This window comes from Microcaecilia unicolor, chromosome 9 (genome assembly GCF_901765095.1).
Source record: "Microcaecilia unicolor chromosome 9, aMicUni1.1, whole genome shotgun sequence".
Taxonomy (NCBI): Eukaryota; Metazoa; Chordata; class Amphibia; order Gymnophiona; family Siphonopidae; genus Microcaecilia; species Microcaecilia unicolor.
The window spans coordinates 32,515,104-32,532,528 of NC_044039.1; the positions used below are offsets into that span (position 1 = coordinate 32,515,104).

At 43.5% G+C, this 17,425-nt stretch overlaps 1 protein-coding gene across 1 annotated transcript in view; it reads right to left on the reverse strand.

Moving 5' to 3' along the window:
* Positions 1–5,075: 5,075 nt before the first annotated feature.
* Positions 5,076–17,425, reverse strand: part of CCDC87 (coiled-coil domain containing 87) — a 112,261-nt gene continuing 99,911 nt past the window's right edge. Inside the window, exons 20-22 of the mRNA XM_030215471.1 lie at positions 14,177–14,319; positions 5,460–7,471; positions 5,076–5,204 (exon numbers count right to left, since the gene is read on the reverse strand). Coding sequence (XP_030071331.1) covers positions 7,304–7,471; positions 14,177–14,319 — 311 coding nt within the window. The 3' untranslated portion in view covers positions 5,076–5,204; positions 5,460–7,303. The remainder of the gene's footprint in view (positions 5,205–5,459; positions 7,472–14,176; positions 14,320–17,425) is intronic.

Genomic DNA, 17,425 nt, shown 5'->3' on the forward strand with positions numbered 1-17,425 from the left:
CCTGAGGAAAGACTGGCATTGGTCACATGCAGGATGTAAGACTTAATTCTGGGATTTTTAGCCAGGAGGAGGAGAAAGATTCTAACTCGCAAAAAGTGGATTTGGTACCAGTAAGGGCCACCAAGAGGGAATACACGGACTGCAATTGGAATGTAGACCAGGGGGCAGAGAGAGAGAGAAGGTGATGCTGTAGTGGGAGGTGGGGGAGGAGCAGAAGAGCGTGCTGAGAGTGACTTCTATTATAAATCCTGATCCTTAATAGAGAAATATTGTGAAAGGCAGTCCACAGTGGGTAGCAGGGAGGTGCTACCAGGCTCCTTAGGAGGTGAAGTTAGTCTGTGAAAAATGGAGAACATCTCTCTAGTAAGATTAAAGGCTTTCCTAATGTATTCTGCAAAGTAGAGTGCTTTGGCTTTGCGCAGATGAAACTTGTAATCCTTCAGTTTAGATCTATAGAATTGTAGGTAGGAGGGTAATTTAGTCTTTTCCCAGGAATGTTCATACCTGCATAGATGCTTTTTAAGAAGACAAAGTCTGCTATGGTATCACAGTTGCTTATGATGAGAGGCCACAGCCTTGGATGGTTTAAGTGGAGCAATCTGATCAAGTGCAGAAGACAGGATAGAGTGAAAACAGTTAATCTGATCATCAAGATTTTGGGAGCTAAAATCCAGAGGAAAGAGAAGAGCGATGCGGGGACTGCCCGGGACAGGTGTCTAGACCAACAAGAAGAAGAAGACGGCTCAGATAGCTGGAGAGAGGGTTTAAGAGCGAAATAGACTGCCAAGAGGTCAGTCCATGGAATTGTGCTGGAGTTGAAGGAATCGAGCATTAGAGAGGAATCCAGAGAACACATAATAAGATCCAACTTACGCCCCTTCTGATGGGTGGGAAAAGGAACTAGTTGACTGAGGTTCATGTCGGATAGCAAGGAAAGGAAATGCCTTGATCGGGGATTCTGTGGGCATCAGGAAGCAGCTGATAAAAGGAATCCCATGAAGCCTGGGTCAGAGATGGTGGGCAGTAGCATAGAATACTAACAAAAGGATTAGGAATGCAGACTTTAGCTACTAAGGCCTCAGAAAAGGGAAATCTGGGTGCTAACTCGATTAATTGGAGTTTAGTAGCATAGAGAATCGCTAAGCCACCCCCTTGCTTAGCAGACCTAGCCAGTGTCATAGCCATCTGCTAGACACTGGAGTAAGTAGCTTTCCTCACCATTTCAAATCCAGGTTTTAGTAAGACAGAGTATGCGTAGCCCAGAAATAGTCTCGAATGAGGGAGGTTTTTGTGTCTAAAGATCAGGGCCACCGAGAAACTGAGCCGGGCCCAGGGTAAGGCTGCACCCCCCCCCCCCCCTCCACAATTGCCACCCCTGCCCCCCACCCCTCAATCGCTACTGCTGTCGCCTCCCTCTACTGCTCTCAGGCCGCTGGCACCGCAGTTCCCAGTCTCCACCTACCTACCCTCTGCTCCCTTCTGCCTGCTATCCGACCTTCATTTAAATAAAAAAAAAAAACTTCTAAAGCAGCAGCGCAGCACCTTCTGTGCGAAAGCAGCAAATCGCCTCGGGCGGGTCTTCCCTCACTGTGTCCCGACTCCCGCCCTCATGGAAATAAGAAGTTACATCAGAGGAGGGCAGGACACAGTGAGGGAAGGCCCGCCTGAGGCGATCTGCCGCTTTCGCAGAGAAGGGGCTGTGCTGCTGCAGGGGTAAGACGACAGACAGAAGGGAGCTGAGGGTAGGCAGGTGGAGATGGGACTGCGGTGCCAGCGGCCTAGGAGCAGGAGAGGGCGAGAGACTCTGGCGCTGGGCCCTCCTTGGTGGCCCGGGCCTGGGGAATTTTGCCTCCCCTGTTCCCCCTCTCGGCAGCCCTGGTAAAGATCTGCAATTTAGTAGGCCAACACGTATTGAGCTGTTGGCACGAGGAGCAAAAGGAAGTGATTGAACATAAGAGAGAATCCGAGAAAGTGGCGGTGAATGGTATCTAGAAGAGCCAGCAGGATGACTACCAGCTAGTACAGGGTTAGCATATTGCAGTCATACAATGCTAAAACTAGGGAAATTGTTACAGCATTCTAATAGTGAATAGGCCAAAAGCAGCACAGTCAGGAGTGAAAGTAACTGCCATGAAAACATGATGAAGGTGGGGGGAATCAGTGGGGGTCCATGTCAGCTCCAGCAACAGACTGTCACAGGAGTGAGAAATATAAAGCTAGTTAGAAGCAGGATATCCGGGTTGGTGAACAAGCATACATCATCAAGTTAATGTGCACAAACACAGGGGAATCTTTGTTCCCGCGGTAGACCTAGGGGTGAGTCCAAAGTGTGAGCTCTGTTGTCTCAGCAGAGAACATAAAAGTAGCCATACTGGGTCAGACCAGTGGTCCATCATCTAGCCCAGTATCCTGTTTCCAACAGTAACCAAGCCATGTCACAAACACCTGACAAAAATAAAGGCATTTTTTACAAGTGCACTGAAAAATGATTCTGCACACACCCAAAACATGCATCTACACTACCACAGGCCATTTTTCAGCGCGCCTTTGTAAAAGGGCCCCATAGTAAAATGGTAGATGATGGCACATAAGATCGGTACAGTCCATCCAGTTTGCCCAACAAGATAAACTCATAGTATAAGGTATTATATATATATATATAAGGGTATCTCTAATTCCAATAGTTATACCTATTTACTCATCTAATATAATAATTTGCTCCGTGAACATTCGAAAGTGTCTACCTGGGATCGTAACCACCTGCTCACTGGCCAGCACTAGAACCCTGCTTGCCTGACGTCAGGAGGTGGTTACGATCCCAGTGAGAGACGCGGGAAGCGCGCGACCAGCAAAAAGAACAGTGGACAGTTGAAGAACAGTGGGAGCGGGCAGAGACGTCCCTACGGGCACGTCGCACCCCCCTCCAAAATCGCCAACCCCCCTCTGCTACCCTCCCCTCCCCCCCTCTTACCGGGGTCCTGGCGGCAGCAGTGAAGGGCGAGCAGCAGGCTCAGCGAGTTGGCTGCCTTTCCTTCTCTTCGCTCTCAGCTCTGACTCTGGTCCCGCCCTTGCGGAAACAGGAAATGAGGGCGGGATCAGAGACAGAGCTGAGAGCAAAGAGAAGGGAAGGCAGCCGACTCGCCGAGTCTGCTGCTCGCCCTTCACTGCTGCTGCCGGGACCCTGGTAAGAGGGGGGGAGGGGAGCAGAGGGGTGTTGGCAATTTTGAAGGGGGGCCACGTGCACGTAGGGGGATGGGCAGGGCCAGTGTTGGGGAGGGCTGTGGGTGGAGGTATCTGTGAGACTGAGAGAGGGGGGTGGCGATTTTGGAGGGGGGCGGAGGGTCTGGAACTCGGGGGAGGGAGGGGGACTGGAACTCGGAGGACGGACAGAGGGAGGGGGGCCTGGCACTCAGAGGAGAGGAGGGGGGAATGTACCACCTGTAAAAAAAAAAAAAAACCAGCACCCCCAATCAGGCCCGTACAGAACACCTGGAAACTTATGGACAAAGTGGTGAGTTGCAGGGGAGTGGGAGAGGGGAGGGAGGATGGCCTGGAAATTGGAAGGGAAGAAAGGGGGCCGTAGGACTTGGAGGGGACAGAGGGAGAGAGTGAGGGAGGGGGGGATAACCTTGCTAGCGCCTGTTTAATTTCATACAGAAACGGGCCTTTTTTACTAGTCTATTACATAATAACTATAATAAAGTTTTCCCAAAATAACATATAAAGTCTTTATTGCAAAAATTCAATCCTAACACATAGCATTAGCATTATAAGTGATGACCGGATGGGCCAGTATTTTGGTATAATTTGCCTCTGAGCTCCCATAAGGGATTATCTTGCATTTGTATAGTCTTATATCCAAATTAATTTAAGGAGAGACCAAGGAAAAGCAGCAATTGACAACTGTTTGTCTAGAAGGTAAAGCAACAGAATGCCCTAATAATGCTTAAGATAACCAGTATTCAGATCCTGCTTCTCCCACTGTCACTACCTGTGACCCTGGGCAAGACTTTCCTATATAATAATTCTCACCTCCAACAGGATGTGCCTGGGACCGTGCCTGCTGGAAGTGGTCTGCTAGGCAGGCACACACTGACCTCAGTGACATCAGTGACAGACAATTTGGCAAAGCAAAACAATCTGAGTGCTGCCCATTAGGACACAGGGTTGATAGGAGAGTTTTAAAAGACTGAAGGAAACGAAAGTGTTAAACTGGAGAAGGGGGTTGGAGTTGTGAATGACTGAAAGACATGCAAATTTGGGACAGGAAAACAATCTCAATGCTGGCCATTAGCACACAGGGTAGATAGGAGAGTTTTAAAAGACTGAAGGAACCAAAAGTGTTCGGGGGGGGGGGGGGGGGGGGGGCAAGTTCTGAATGAATGAAAGAAATGAAAATTTACGAGAGGAACACAATCTGAATGCCGGGCATTTGTACACAGGGTAGATAGGACACTTTTTTAAAAAATGAAGGACGTGAAAGTATTACATCTTGGGGGAGGGGTGAGGAGGAAAGCGGTGGGGTATCCGGATACTGGGCGTTAGGGCCACGGGGGTACATAGACTTTTGAAAGCCTTAAGGAACCCAAAGTGTGGGAAGGAGGAGGAAAAGGAGGGGAGGGAACGGGGTGAGGGGCATTAGGAACAGGGGAGGGGGCCCTGTCACACACTCTCATTCTCACACACACACTGTCACACAGACAGTCTCACTCTGTCACACACCCGCACATTCACTCTGGCTCTCTCTCTCAAACATACACACTCCCAGGAAAACCTTGCTAGCGCCCGTTTCATTCGTTCCAGAAACGGGCCTTTTTTTACTAGTTTATCAATATTTTTGCCTTGGGTACCAAGCTTTGCTTTTAATTTCTCTGGGGCAGAGAAATTATCATCACTGTATATCCAATGTCTGAGTAAAGGTTTGTGAACCCCAGGAATAATAATGAGAATTAGTACAGTCAAAAGAGGAAAGGAATTACAAAAACACATGCCAACAATAAAAATCAGCACCAAGCATACTAATATAAAATTTATTAAAATAACACAAAATACATTTTAAACCCAACATGGCCATGTTTTGGCATCATGCCTGTCTCAGACCACCAAATGTGTGCATGCAGCAAGAAAACCTTACCTGTTCAAGTAAATCCCCTACAGAATAGCTGAAGAAGAGGTGTTATGTTTTGGATTAACCAAGACCAGGGCTTTTTTTGAGGGGGTATTTGGGGGTCCTGAGTACTGGCACCTTTTCCATTGTGTGCTAAAATTGACCCATGGTCCCCAAGTTTTCATGAAAGAGCTCCGGCTCTACACACCAATTCTGCCTTGTCATAGATTCTGTGACTGGTTGCAGGGGTCCTGGCTATTGTGGGTTGAGCCCCTCAGTGATCACCCCACCCCTGAAGAATGGCCTGGCATTTGAGTACCGGCACCTTTTTTGCTAGAAGAAACACACTGACCAAGACCTAAACCCTACTGAAATATTGTGGCATGATTTGAAGTGCGCTGTTTATATAAAGAAGCCTTTAAATATCATATGAATGAAAGAGTTCTATGTGGAAGAACAGGCCAATATTCCTCAAAGATAATGTGATATATACACTGATCAATGGATCCAGGAAGCATTAGTTAAAGCTACTGCTACTGAAAGAGATGCCACCAGTTACTGAATGAAGGGTTCACAAATTTTGGAAGTCATTTTAGAAGCTTTGTGTAAATTCCACTATTTAGATATGGAGATGGCGTGCAATGCACAGATTTTGGGTCAAAGAATTATACGCAATGGGAACACATCTATAGTTCCAAAAATGTCCTCATCCGTTTTTTATTTTTCTGTGAAGCATATATAAAGTTCTTTACCATGCTTGAAACAAGTGGGTAACTCTGGTTAGCACCCCAATAGCTTTTAAAATGTAAACATTTAAATTTTGGGGCACTGCTGCTTAATTGGCTCCACTTTATTTAAGTGCCTAATATAATATTCCTATAATTATAATTGCTGGCTCTTACACATAGAGGTAGTGAACATTTGTATTTACAAGTATAATTACCGTCAATTATAAATGGAAGATGCCAAGTGATGCTCCCTCTTTCTGCACATGTAGGTTATTGAAGTTGCTGCTTTTACTGTACATGGTGGCAAATATATCTGTATTTTCTGCCTATCTTATATGTATTTTTACTAAAGGCTCTGTGTTTGGAAAAGCCTTTTGTAACATACTGCAATTCCTGTCTCAACATCCTATGCAAAATGGGGCATCATGTCACACAAGAATACTTGTTGAATTGTTTTGTTGAATAATGAATCAAACTATATTCTTTTTGACTGATTTATTTAATCAACAGGGTTATCTTTCTCTTGTATTATATGGTTTGAAGTCAAGATCCAATCATGTTCTGAGTACAAACTGTACTAAAATTCAGACCACCTTAGAGGCACAAATTCTCTCACCACTGTATTTCAAGTTAACACCTACTGGTTAATAGGTAAAAAAAAACATTTTATACTAGGAAAAGGGAAATGGGTTAATTGTGGCCTTAGAGATGGTGTCATTTTATTCGGTTTGTCCTGTGGTTTACTTTATGTCAATCATCTTGAGTCAAGGGATCTGATGGTTTTGTAACAGCTATTAATATTTTTCACTTGTCCTAATTTTGTTATGGTGTTATGATTACATTTCCTTATCATCATGTGTGTTTGTGTGTACATAAGATGATCATTCATTGTTTCATTTAAAATCACGTTTTCATTTTTATGTTAGTTTGTATGTTGCCTAGATGTTAGGATTATTTGTTGATCCCAGTACCTGACGTTCCACCTTTGTTTTATTATTTAGCTAGATGCATCTTCAGTTTATTTTAGAACAGTAATTACACTTTAGAAAGAAACAAAAAGTTTGAGAATTCAAGCATCATAATTGGTCTTATGCAAATCACATGACTAGGCACAGTTTCTTAAATGCACGCCTCTCTACATTATGTTACAGGTGATCATTAGTCAATGATACAAAACAGATGCTTCTGTCCATATAACCATGTAGACAAAATAAAATGAAAATCTGAAACAGAATAAATTAATATTATACCTGTCAAACTTTCTGCACAAGGCAGAAAGAATATATGTGGTTAAACCCATTTTAGATGGAAATAAACTAGTACCCTGTTGAAACTTTAACAAAAAATATTTATAAAAAAAAAATCACAGCAGTGTAGGCAACTGTATCTTCTAATTTCCGAAAAATACTTGTGGTCCTCCCTAGATGAATGAAATATGCATTGTTACATTACTGAATGAACCAGTTTTTCATTGAGATTGAAGCTTTGAAAGCTGAGGAGTGTTCATGGGTGGAAGTTTAAACCCTATTCTTTCTTTATGTACAAGTGCCTCCATCAAGATTTCACGCCGTTCTTGCTGCAGCCAGTAGAGCATCTCTATCTTGTCCCATTTCATTTTTTCAAGATATGGTCGTCCCTAAGGCAGAAAATGGTGAATATTTAAACCTCTTAGCAAAGCGAGTAGGAATTATTCAGTTGAAAGTGTATGAATTTGTGGATTTATTGACTATATACATTTATGTAATAGATGAGGATTATCAAAATCTGTACTATATTTAGTGGTTTGAACAAACAGATCTTGGACAACCATTCATGCTGAAAAAAATTATTCTTAGTTTTAAATTGTTTTCACCAAAACTGCAAAGTGATAAAACCCATATTTTTTTCCCATCTGTCATTTTTACGGTAAGGGAGGAAGTTATTAAGGTGTGGTAAAAGATTGTCTTTTATGTACCTTGATACACCACAAGATTCAGCAACTTGCAGTATCTCAGTCCTGCAGGTTGCAGAATCATGTGGTAAATGAATAACAGTGCTTGTCAGCCACCTCGCAAGCAGTATTATTCCAGTGGTCTGGGAGCATTTGGGCTGCAAATCCACAGTCCAATGCTCCCTGGCCAATGGAACAGTCCACCCACCCCCCACCCCCCAAAAGGCCTTACTCACCCCTAAGCTCCAGACCCTCCCTGGCTCAAGCCCCACTCCCGCCATCCCTCACATGGCCCTAGACCCCCTAAAAGGGCCTACTATCTTAAACATTGGTGGTCTAGGGGATCTTCAGACAGGAGCAATACCCAGTCTGGTGCCATCTGAAAAATGGCACCCCTAGTGGAGTGAGGAGGCTTGGACCTTTTGAAGGATGGGTGGTAGGGGTGGGCGAGGCTCGATTCTGAGGAGTAGGGTCTTTTGGAGGGTGGGGGAGAAGTACGGGGGCTGCTCTGCCAGCCTGGGAGCATTGAGCCATGACTTTGCGGATTAATGGTCCCAGGCGGTAAAATAACCCTAGCTAAAAGTTAGGGTTATTTTACTGTGATTTTTTGGCCCTAACACAACTTACAGAAATCAATTTTCGTAACATGCCTAGAGTTTAGGCACACAACTTATGTGCAGAGACAGTGTGACTTGGTTGAAAACATTCATGGGGGTGGAGTTTGGATGAAGTTTACAATTCTGAATGTATTTTATAATAGATACACATTAACATGAAAAATAAACCAGCAGACGTGTGTCCGAGAGCACGTGTAAACAGGTGTGGGTACTCTACCTGGGTGAATTTAAAAAAGGGTAAGGTATGTGTGTAATGTCCTTTTAAAAATTTCATAATTTATATGAATTCCTACATAAGTTAGATGGCCTGCTATAAAATTATTCTCTGTGGAGGGACAATACCGATGTGGAAAGTCTAAAAAGGTCACTATGTACCTTTATGCAATAAACTCATACAATGACACCTAGTAATGCACAACTGCTCTTGAACAAACTTAGACTTACACTTGCTTGGAGGCAGGTGCAATGTGTGCAAACACTCTGTCCGTGTATTTGTGTATTTTATAAAATGTGTGTATGCATCACAACTCTGCTGAAATTATCCCCCCTCACCCCAGGGAATGCCTAGATGTGGAACATCCTATCAGTGCATGAACTCATAAGTGTATATGCAGCCATGCAATTTTATAAGACCCCTTTTTCATGTATAAAACATGCTTTACTCATGGAAAAAGATTTTCTATAAAGGTCACCCAAATTTGGTACCAAACTGCAGGGCACCAAGCGCAAATTCTGTAATGGCATCTAGGCACCCAGACTGCATTACAGAACAGAGTGTAAGTCTGCATTTTTACACCAATATTTAGGCACTAGCATATATGCCAGGTAAAAGGCAGGTGTAAAGGTTGCGCTTTAGCATGTAACGGAATATTTTATAAGTTATGGGGTCCTTTTACAAAGGCATGCTGAAAAATGGCCTGCGGTAGTGTAGGCGTGGGTTTTGGGCGCGCGCAGAATCATTTTTCAGTGCACCTGTAAAAAAAGGCCTTTTTTTGCCGAAAATGGACATGCGGCAAAAGCAAAATTGCTGCTCATTCATTTTGGGTCTGAGACCTTACCACCAGCCATAGACCTAGCGGTAACAAAATTGGGCGGTAATGACCTATGTGCGTCAGATGCAACTTGGCGTGCGTCCGCTACGCGCACCAGAAAATAAAAAAATATTTTTCGGACGTGCGCCAAAAATGAAATTACAAGAGCCACACAGTAGTCGAGCGGTAACTCCATTTTGGCGCACGTTGGGCGCGTGTAGACGCTTACACAGCTTAGTAAAAGGACCCCTAAGTGCGCAAGTGTGGAACTCGCCCAATGTATGAATGTAATATTCATTCACATAACTGCTAGTATTTTATAATGTTTGTCTGGAAATAGCACGTACATTTGGAAACTAAGAATATAAAATGAGGGGGTATTTGTATACGGATGTTCCAATAAGATCACTTACTAATTAGTGTTCCCATTGACACTGAATGGATAACATCAAAGAGGAGGTATATTAGTGTTGTTCTAAACAGGGGGGGTATGCCTTGATACAGATGAAAAGCGAAACATAGTCTATGTCGGACAAACCCTCCCCCCCCCCCCCCCCCCGGCTGAAATACATCTTTGAGATGAGTATTACAATTTAAGCATCTATAAAATTATAAGAATGGATTAAAGCTGAGTTCCTTTTCAAATATATTTTTCATATAAATTACAAAAGAAAAAAAAGATATACATATTTAAGTTTAAAATTTGATATTAGAAAATTATTACCATACACCGATGAGAAGTTGGGTGTATAATTCTTGCTGAATTAAGACATGAATCGGTGAGTGACTCCGCTGAGGTTTGTGGTATATTTATCGTTTATGGGAGTTTGGAAGTTTTGACATTTTGTGAGAGCTCCCTAAAAAAATTTAGTGTCTTTAGGAGGTATAAGTACTTATAAAGAGTACAATATGGAGCAGATGTTATTTTGTGTGAGCACATTTGTGCATTACTGAATCATTGCACAACCATAAAGCAGGTACCTTTTTGGAATTTTCACACATTAACATAGTAGATGACGGCAGAAAAAGACCTGCACGGTCCATCTAGTCTGCCCAACAAGATAAACTCATATGTGCTACTTCTTGTGTATACCTTACCTTGATTTGTATCTGCCATTTTCAGGACACAGACCGTAGAAGTCTTGCCCAGAACTAGCCCCACCACCCAAACACCAGCCCCGCCTCCCAATCTCGGCTAAGCTTCTGAGGATCCATTCTTTCTGCATAGGATTCCTTATAACAGGCATCCTGTTATAAAATGAATCCCTAAGGGGTGAATTCTATATATGGCACCAAAAAACCATTATTCTATAAGCCGCGCTTACAGTTAGATGCAGTTAATAGAATAAGCCTGGGACTCACTTCTAACTTTAGGCACAGCCATTTGCACCAATTTAAATGTGGTACAAATGTACACACCTAAATTGGGCGCGTATCCCCTGTATTCTATAACAACGCATGTGAATGCTCGGAATGCCCCCGTTCCGCCCATGACCCTCCCATTTCCATGCCATCTTTTACGCGTGCGTAAAATTTAGGTGAGGATCCCACGCCTAAATTTACTAAATCTAATTAGTGCCAATAATTGCTTGTTAAAAAGCCAATTATTGGCACTAATTAGCTCATTATTCAATTAAATTGCACACACAAATTGGCCCAAATTTTTGAGACTTTTAAAGAATTAGGGGGTTGGCGTGTATGCCATAGTTTATAAAGTTTGTGCTTATAACACAACTCTGCCCAAGAAACATCCCTAGTAATGCCTGGATACAGATTGTGTAAAAAAAGGTGTTATCTTTTGGTGCACCTACTTTTCACACGACTACCTTTGCACAATTTTATAATAATCACTTTTCCATGTGAAAAACAAGCTTTATACGTGGAAAATTCTTTATAAAATTCCCTCCCTCCTGCCCAAAGAACTATGTTTCTTCCATGCCAGGAATGGACCTTGGAGCATGGATTATCAGATGACCTCTGTATCTGATCAGAGGATTGGTCAAAGGCTACAACATGGTAGAATTGGGAGGGTGGGGGGCTTAACATCCTGCCACTCAACTCTTTGGAAACATGATGATATTATACAGGCAACACAAGAGGATTATATCTTCTGGGAAAAAATTAAGGCAGTCATAGTGAGTAAGTTTGATGATTGATTTTGGTGGTCACATTCATCCAAAGAAATTATAAATCACTGGCTAACAGGGTGGCAATTATGATCAACAGCTTGTGATTTATCTCAGGATATTCTACTGGAGAATTTTGAAAGAACTTTACACTCTGATAAGTTTGGTCCTGGTCCTGACTATACAATTTATCCAGTGCATTTGTAAGATAGTTGTATTTGTTACTACACAAGGTTCAAAAGTTGAGCCATTTGAGTTTTTGTAGTCAAAGGAGTTTTTTCCCCTTAAAGGACTTGCGTGGATATATGCCAAAAGCGGGTATTGCAAAATTCTATTATTAATATTATTTTTCACTTAGGTTTGCAGAGGTGTATTCACATAAAAAATTAGGGAAACACTTGAAAGAGAGTATAATATGATGTATAGAGCCTGGCAGTGAGCCGCATTTCCGACTAGACTCACTGAAGATTGGCTCGGTTGTTAATACAGCCTATACTGAACTCTCTGTGTACCCCTCTATAAATTATATTATGAATTACGTTCTATTTTTCTAGCGGTTCTCGTTTTTGGCATATGCCCTCAAACCCCCCCCCGGTGGGATTTTTTTTGTTAAGGATTAACTGTTGGTTAAGGAGATTAGTTACAATTAGCACCCAATTACTAGCACTGATTGGCTTGTTAGCCAATTTAGTTGGGCACACATCTTGGATCGACACCCGCACCCAACTGTGGGCCCAATATATGGAATCTGGGGGATAATGTACACCTATTCGGTTTAAGTTAAGTGCTTATCACTCATAAAGAAGGACTTTACATACTAACTAGGCAATTCCATAATGCATTACTAAATGTGCACCAAATATTCCATTATAGAATATACTAGTACAAGCCATTGAGCCCATTAAAACGGGCAAGAAAGCGGTCGGAGCAACGCCGGGTGCAGCCGAGCCCCCGCCCAGGAAAGCCGCTCTGGAGGATGGTGGCAGAGGAAAGCACCCGGGTCACAGCAGCTCATCGTACCTGTCGGAGACGGAGTGCGCCTCGGAGCTGCTGTCAGACAATCCCCGCCCACCTGGTGCTCGCCAGTCAATGTCGGAACTCGGAAGAGATTTCTGACATTCTGCGCATGCGCGGCACGTCGATCACTCTTCATTTATATAGTAGGATAAGTCAGCATTTAGGAGAAGATTCTATATATGGCGCCTAAAAAAACTGGTGCACAAATCAGTGTCAACTAAGTGTATTCTATAATCAGTACCTAGATTTAGGCGCCGATTATATCCGCGAATATCCATTTACGCCAACGAAAACCTGGTGTAAATCACAGCGTAGATTTAGGTGCACTGGGCCATATTCTATAACTAGCTGCCTAAATTTTGGAACACCCATGAAACTCCCATTTCCCCATCCATAACTACGCCCCCTTTTGCTTCCATGAATTAGAAGTTCGGTGCACAACGTTATAGAACACGCTTAGCGAGTTGTGCGCCTAAATTCTAATCAGTGCCAATTAGTGCGCATTACTGCTTGTTAAGTGCTGTTATCAGCGCTCATTAGCTTGTTATGCCAATTAAGTTACGCGTGGTGTTATAGAATCCATGACGATTTTGGTACCTAAATCTACGCGAACTATATAGAATCCGGGGGTCAGTGCCAATATTTAGGCTTGACAACTTATGTCATGTCTAAAGCAGGTGCAAATCTGGCATTTACAGTATAAATGGTGCTATGCTATAACATGTGCATGGACTTGTGAGAGACGCCCATGCCCTGCCCCTGTGAACACCCCCTCCCTTTGCATGTGTGCTGTACAAGTTGCACACCAAGAATACAGACTGCCGCTTAGCACCCAACCAGCAATTACAAGGAAATCTAACATTCATTTGCATAAGTGTTAGCATTTCACAATGTGAGTGTGCAAATGGTGCTCACATTATAGAATGGGGGGGGGGGGGGGGGGGGCGGTTGTTGTCCACACTGGGCTTTTAGCACATACTCCTGGAGTGGAAGTGTAGCCTAATGGTTAATGCAGTGGGCTAAGAACCTGGGGAAGTGGATTCAATTCCCACTACAGCTCCTGGTGACCCTGGGAAAGTCATTTAACCCTCCACTGCCCCAGATAGAAAACCAAAATACTTGGGGGGGTCCTTTTACTAAGCTGCGTTAAAAAGTGGCCTGCGATAGTGTAGGCATGTGTACTGGGTGCGTGCCGGGCCAGTTTTTACCACATCTGCAAAAAAGGGCTTTTTTTAATGGGACGGGAAAAGGGCCTGGGGTCAAAATGAAACCAGCGCGTGCCCAAAACCGGCCTCAGCCCTTAACGCCACCCATTGATCTAGCAGTAAAGGCTCACACGCTACATGTGCGGTGACGGGTCAGCGCGTGCCAAATGCCGGTTCGTAGGAGGAAATAAATAAATAAATAATCCATCCACGTGTTATGGGCGCGCACCAAATCTGAACTTACCGCCAGGAGGGTGCACTGGCCTGGCCTCATTGGGGCGCACACTGCACACGCGTAGATCCTACTGCAGTTTAGTAAAAGGACCCCTTAGACTGTGAGCCCACTAAGGACATGTAAAATACTTTGGTTGTACCACAGAAAGGTGGTATATCAAGTTCATGACCCTTTACTTACCTTATAAGTGACTGTATCCTTAAACTTCTTTTCTAACCTGTGCAAAACTTTCAAAAGTTCTCTTTCAATTTCTGAGATCTGTGAATGCAGTTTCTTCCTTTTCTTTGACTCTGTCACTCTTGCCAAAAATGTTGCTTTATGTCCTAGATCATTGAGAATCAGAAATATTACCATGTCATGTCATAATTGCCAAATCATAGCTCAAAACCTTTTAGCTATCTTCTTAAAGAAACTTTTCAACACAACAGACTAAAGGGTCCTTTTACTAAGAATAGGTATAAAATAGACTTTGCACGTCCTAACATGGCAAAATCTATTTTTCCTGTTGCTGTAAATAGGTCTTTGTCATTTCTGCTGGTCCCATGCTAATTTTTCCATTAGCATGCGGGACTGGCAAAAGTATTAATAATTAATCATTAAAAGCATTCAATTCAAACTTCTCTTACTGACCTATAAGTGAATTCACTCTGCCGCTCCCCAGGACCTCTCCACTCTTGTCTCTCCCTACGCCCCTCTTCGGGTACTCCGTTCTGTTGATAAATCTCTCTTATCTGTCCCCTTCTCCTCTACTGCTAATTCCAGACTCTGTTCCTTTTATCTTGCTGCACCTCACGCCTGGAATAAACTTCCCGAGCCTGTACATCTAGCCCCCTCTTTGGCTGTTTTCAAGTCCAAACTTAAAGCCCACCTCTTTACCACTGCTTTTGACTCCTAACCACTGCTCTCTTGCCCTGTCCTTTTTATCCTCACCTCTTTATTCCCTTACCCTTAATTGTTCTGTCTGTCTGGCTGTCTTATCTAGATTATAAGCTCTTTGAGCAGGGACTGTCTTTTTTGTGTATGGTGTACAGCGCTGCGTATGCCTTGCAGTGCTATAGAAATGATAAGTAGTAGTAGTAGGTAAGCTTTTTCAGTGCACTTATGGATTTTCATTTAGGAAATTATCCGCAAAAATTTTAAACCCTGCTAAGCTAACTGCTTTTACCATATTCTCTGGCAACAAATTCCAGAGTTTAATTACACATTCAGTGAAGAAATATTTTCTCCACTTTGTTTTAAATTTACTACTTAGTAGCTTCATTGCATGCCCCCTAGTCCTAGAAGTTTTGGAAAGGGTAAAACAAGCAATTCACATCTACCCATTCCACTCTGCTCAGTATCTCCTCCAAGCTGAAGAGCCCTAGTCGCTTTAGCCTTTCCTCATAGGAAAGTCATCCCATCCCCTTTATCATTTTTGTTACCCTTTCTAATTCCATTATATCTTTTTTGAGACGCATTCACCAGATTTGCACACAGTATTTGAGGTATGGTCACACCATGGAGCAAAACAGACGCATCATAACAGAGGGTTTCAACATAACATCAACGATGACACCTAGATCCTTTTCCTGGGCAGTGACTCCTGATGCGTGCCCCCTAGTCACTTTCACTCCTGTTGAGCTACCATTTTCACAAAGCTCTATGCACCCAACATATTTATTGAACCAGAACGGGAGGGAGTACTTTTCTGGCTAATTTGTTTTTCTGAAAAATATACTCGTCTGAATTTTCAGATTATTTTCTTTGGGTCACAGAAAAAGATCTGGGATATGTAACCTTCACTGACCACACTTCTCCATACTGCCCCAGGGGAAAAGATCAGAGTTTAATTTTCCAAAATTGTGAGCAGTATTTGCATAACACTGAATCTAGCTCCATTTATTTTAATAAGAGGGACCTTTATTCATCCTTGCCAGTGTAGTTTCTGGCTTTTGCCCAAAAACGGTCTCTTGTTCAATCTGTACCTTTTTTCTAATTCATTTCCTGAAATGAGTATCTTTTGATTTTCCCTGCACTCGGTTTATTATTTAGCATTCCCTGTTCTTCTAGCTCTTTAGACATTACCTCATTTGAGAAAACAACACCTACTAAATGGCTGTGCCAGGATACTGATGTATTTTCATTATGCAGTAGTATACTGGTCAAAATATCCAGCCCAGTATTTAATAAAAGCTTACCTCCTAAATTTAAGCACCTTAAATTTCACAGCTTGACCACATTAAGGCACTATTTTGAACCCAAAGACCCACAGGGCAGGAGTGACTGAACTTGCCCCTGCTCCCCTTCTCCTCTGCCTAACTAGCAGGAAAACACCCAGTCAGTGCTGGGAGGATTGGGGGTGGGTGAAAGAGACTTTCAGTGCTGTGGGAATAGGGGTCCAAGAGTATATATTAGACCACATATTAGCAGTCTGATGGTCCTGGGGAAGAAAAATAACACCACTTTAAAGCTAGCATTCAGTGCTGTAGCGAGGGCGGCTGACACCTGGGGTGGGTCGCCGCTGCGCAGCACGGCGCCCCCCCCCCCGGCGCGCACCCTCCCCCCTCCGGAGCGCATTCTTACTTGAATTAGGAAGCGAGGGGCGGGCGACAGGGCCAATCCGCCCCCGAGTGCACGTCGCTGGGAGCTGCGTCGGCTCCGCTGGTTCCCTGCTCTCTCTGCCCCAGGGCAGAGGGAGCAGGGAACCAGCAGAGCCGACAACCCCCCAGCGGCGTGTACCCGTGGCGGACCGCCCCACCCCCCCCCTTCCTATGCCACTGCTAGCATTTTCTTTCCATGAACAACGCAGCTTACAAAGTTAAACACAAGATGCATTCATTGATTAGCATAATAATGGCGTGTTCTGCAAGCATTTGCATGCTTTGAATTAGAGAATGTACAAACAGAAAAAGTTTGTCTTCCACAAGAGAAAGCAGACACACCACAAGAGTGGAAGAAGCCAAACCACAGCTCTCAAGTGGATCAACAAATCATTTATTCTTCCAAAGTCTGGGGACTGAAAATTTCCCAATTCTGACAGACTGAACCCTACACGGGCCGTGTTTCAGCACCTAAAGCCTTCATCAGGGGTTCTTAAAAGCCAGTTGGGATTACTGTAAAGTGTGCATAACTGGTATACAACTTCAGCAGTCGAACCCAGTCGTCAGTGCCACAGCTATACTCAAACCAACAAACCAGAATTGGGAAATTTTCAGTTCCCAGACTTTGGATGAATGATTTGTTGATCCAGTTGAGAACTCTGGTTTGGCTTCTTCCACTCTTGTGGTGTAGTTGAATTAGAGACGTATTCTGTTTTCAACAGTGGCCAATACAGGTCACAAGTACCTGGCAAGATCCCAGGTATGAATGGGGTAGAGATGGAGTTTTAGTTTTGCAGGGATGGGGTGGAGATGGGGACATGCTTTGTCCCCATTTCATTCTCTACTTTGA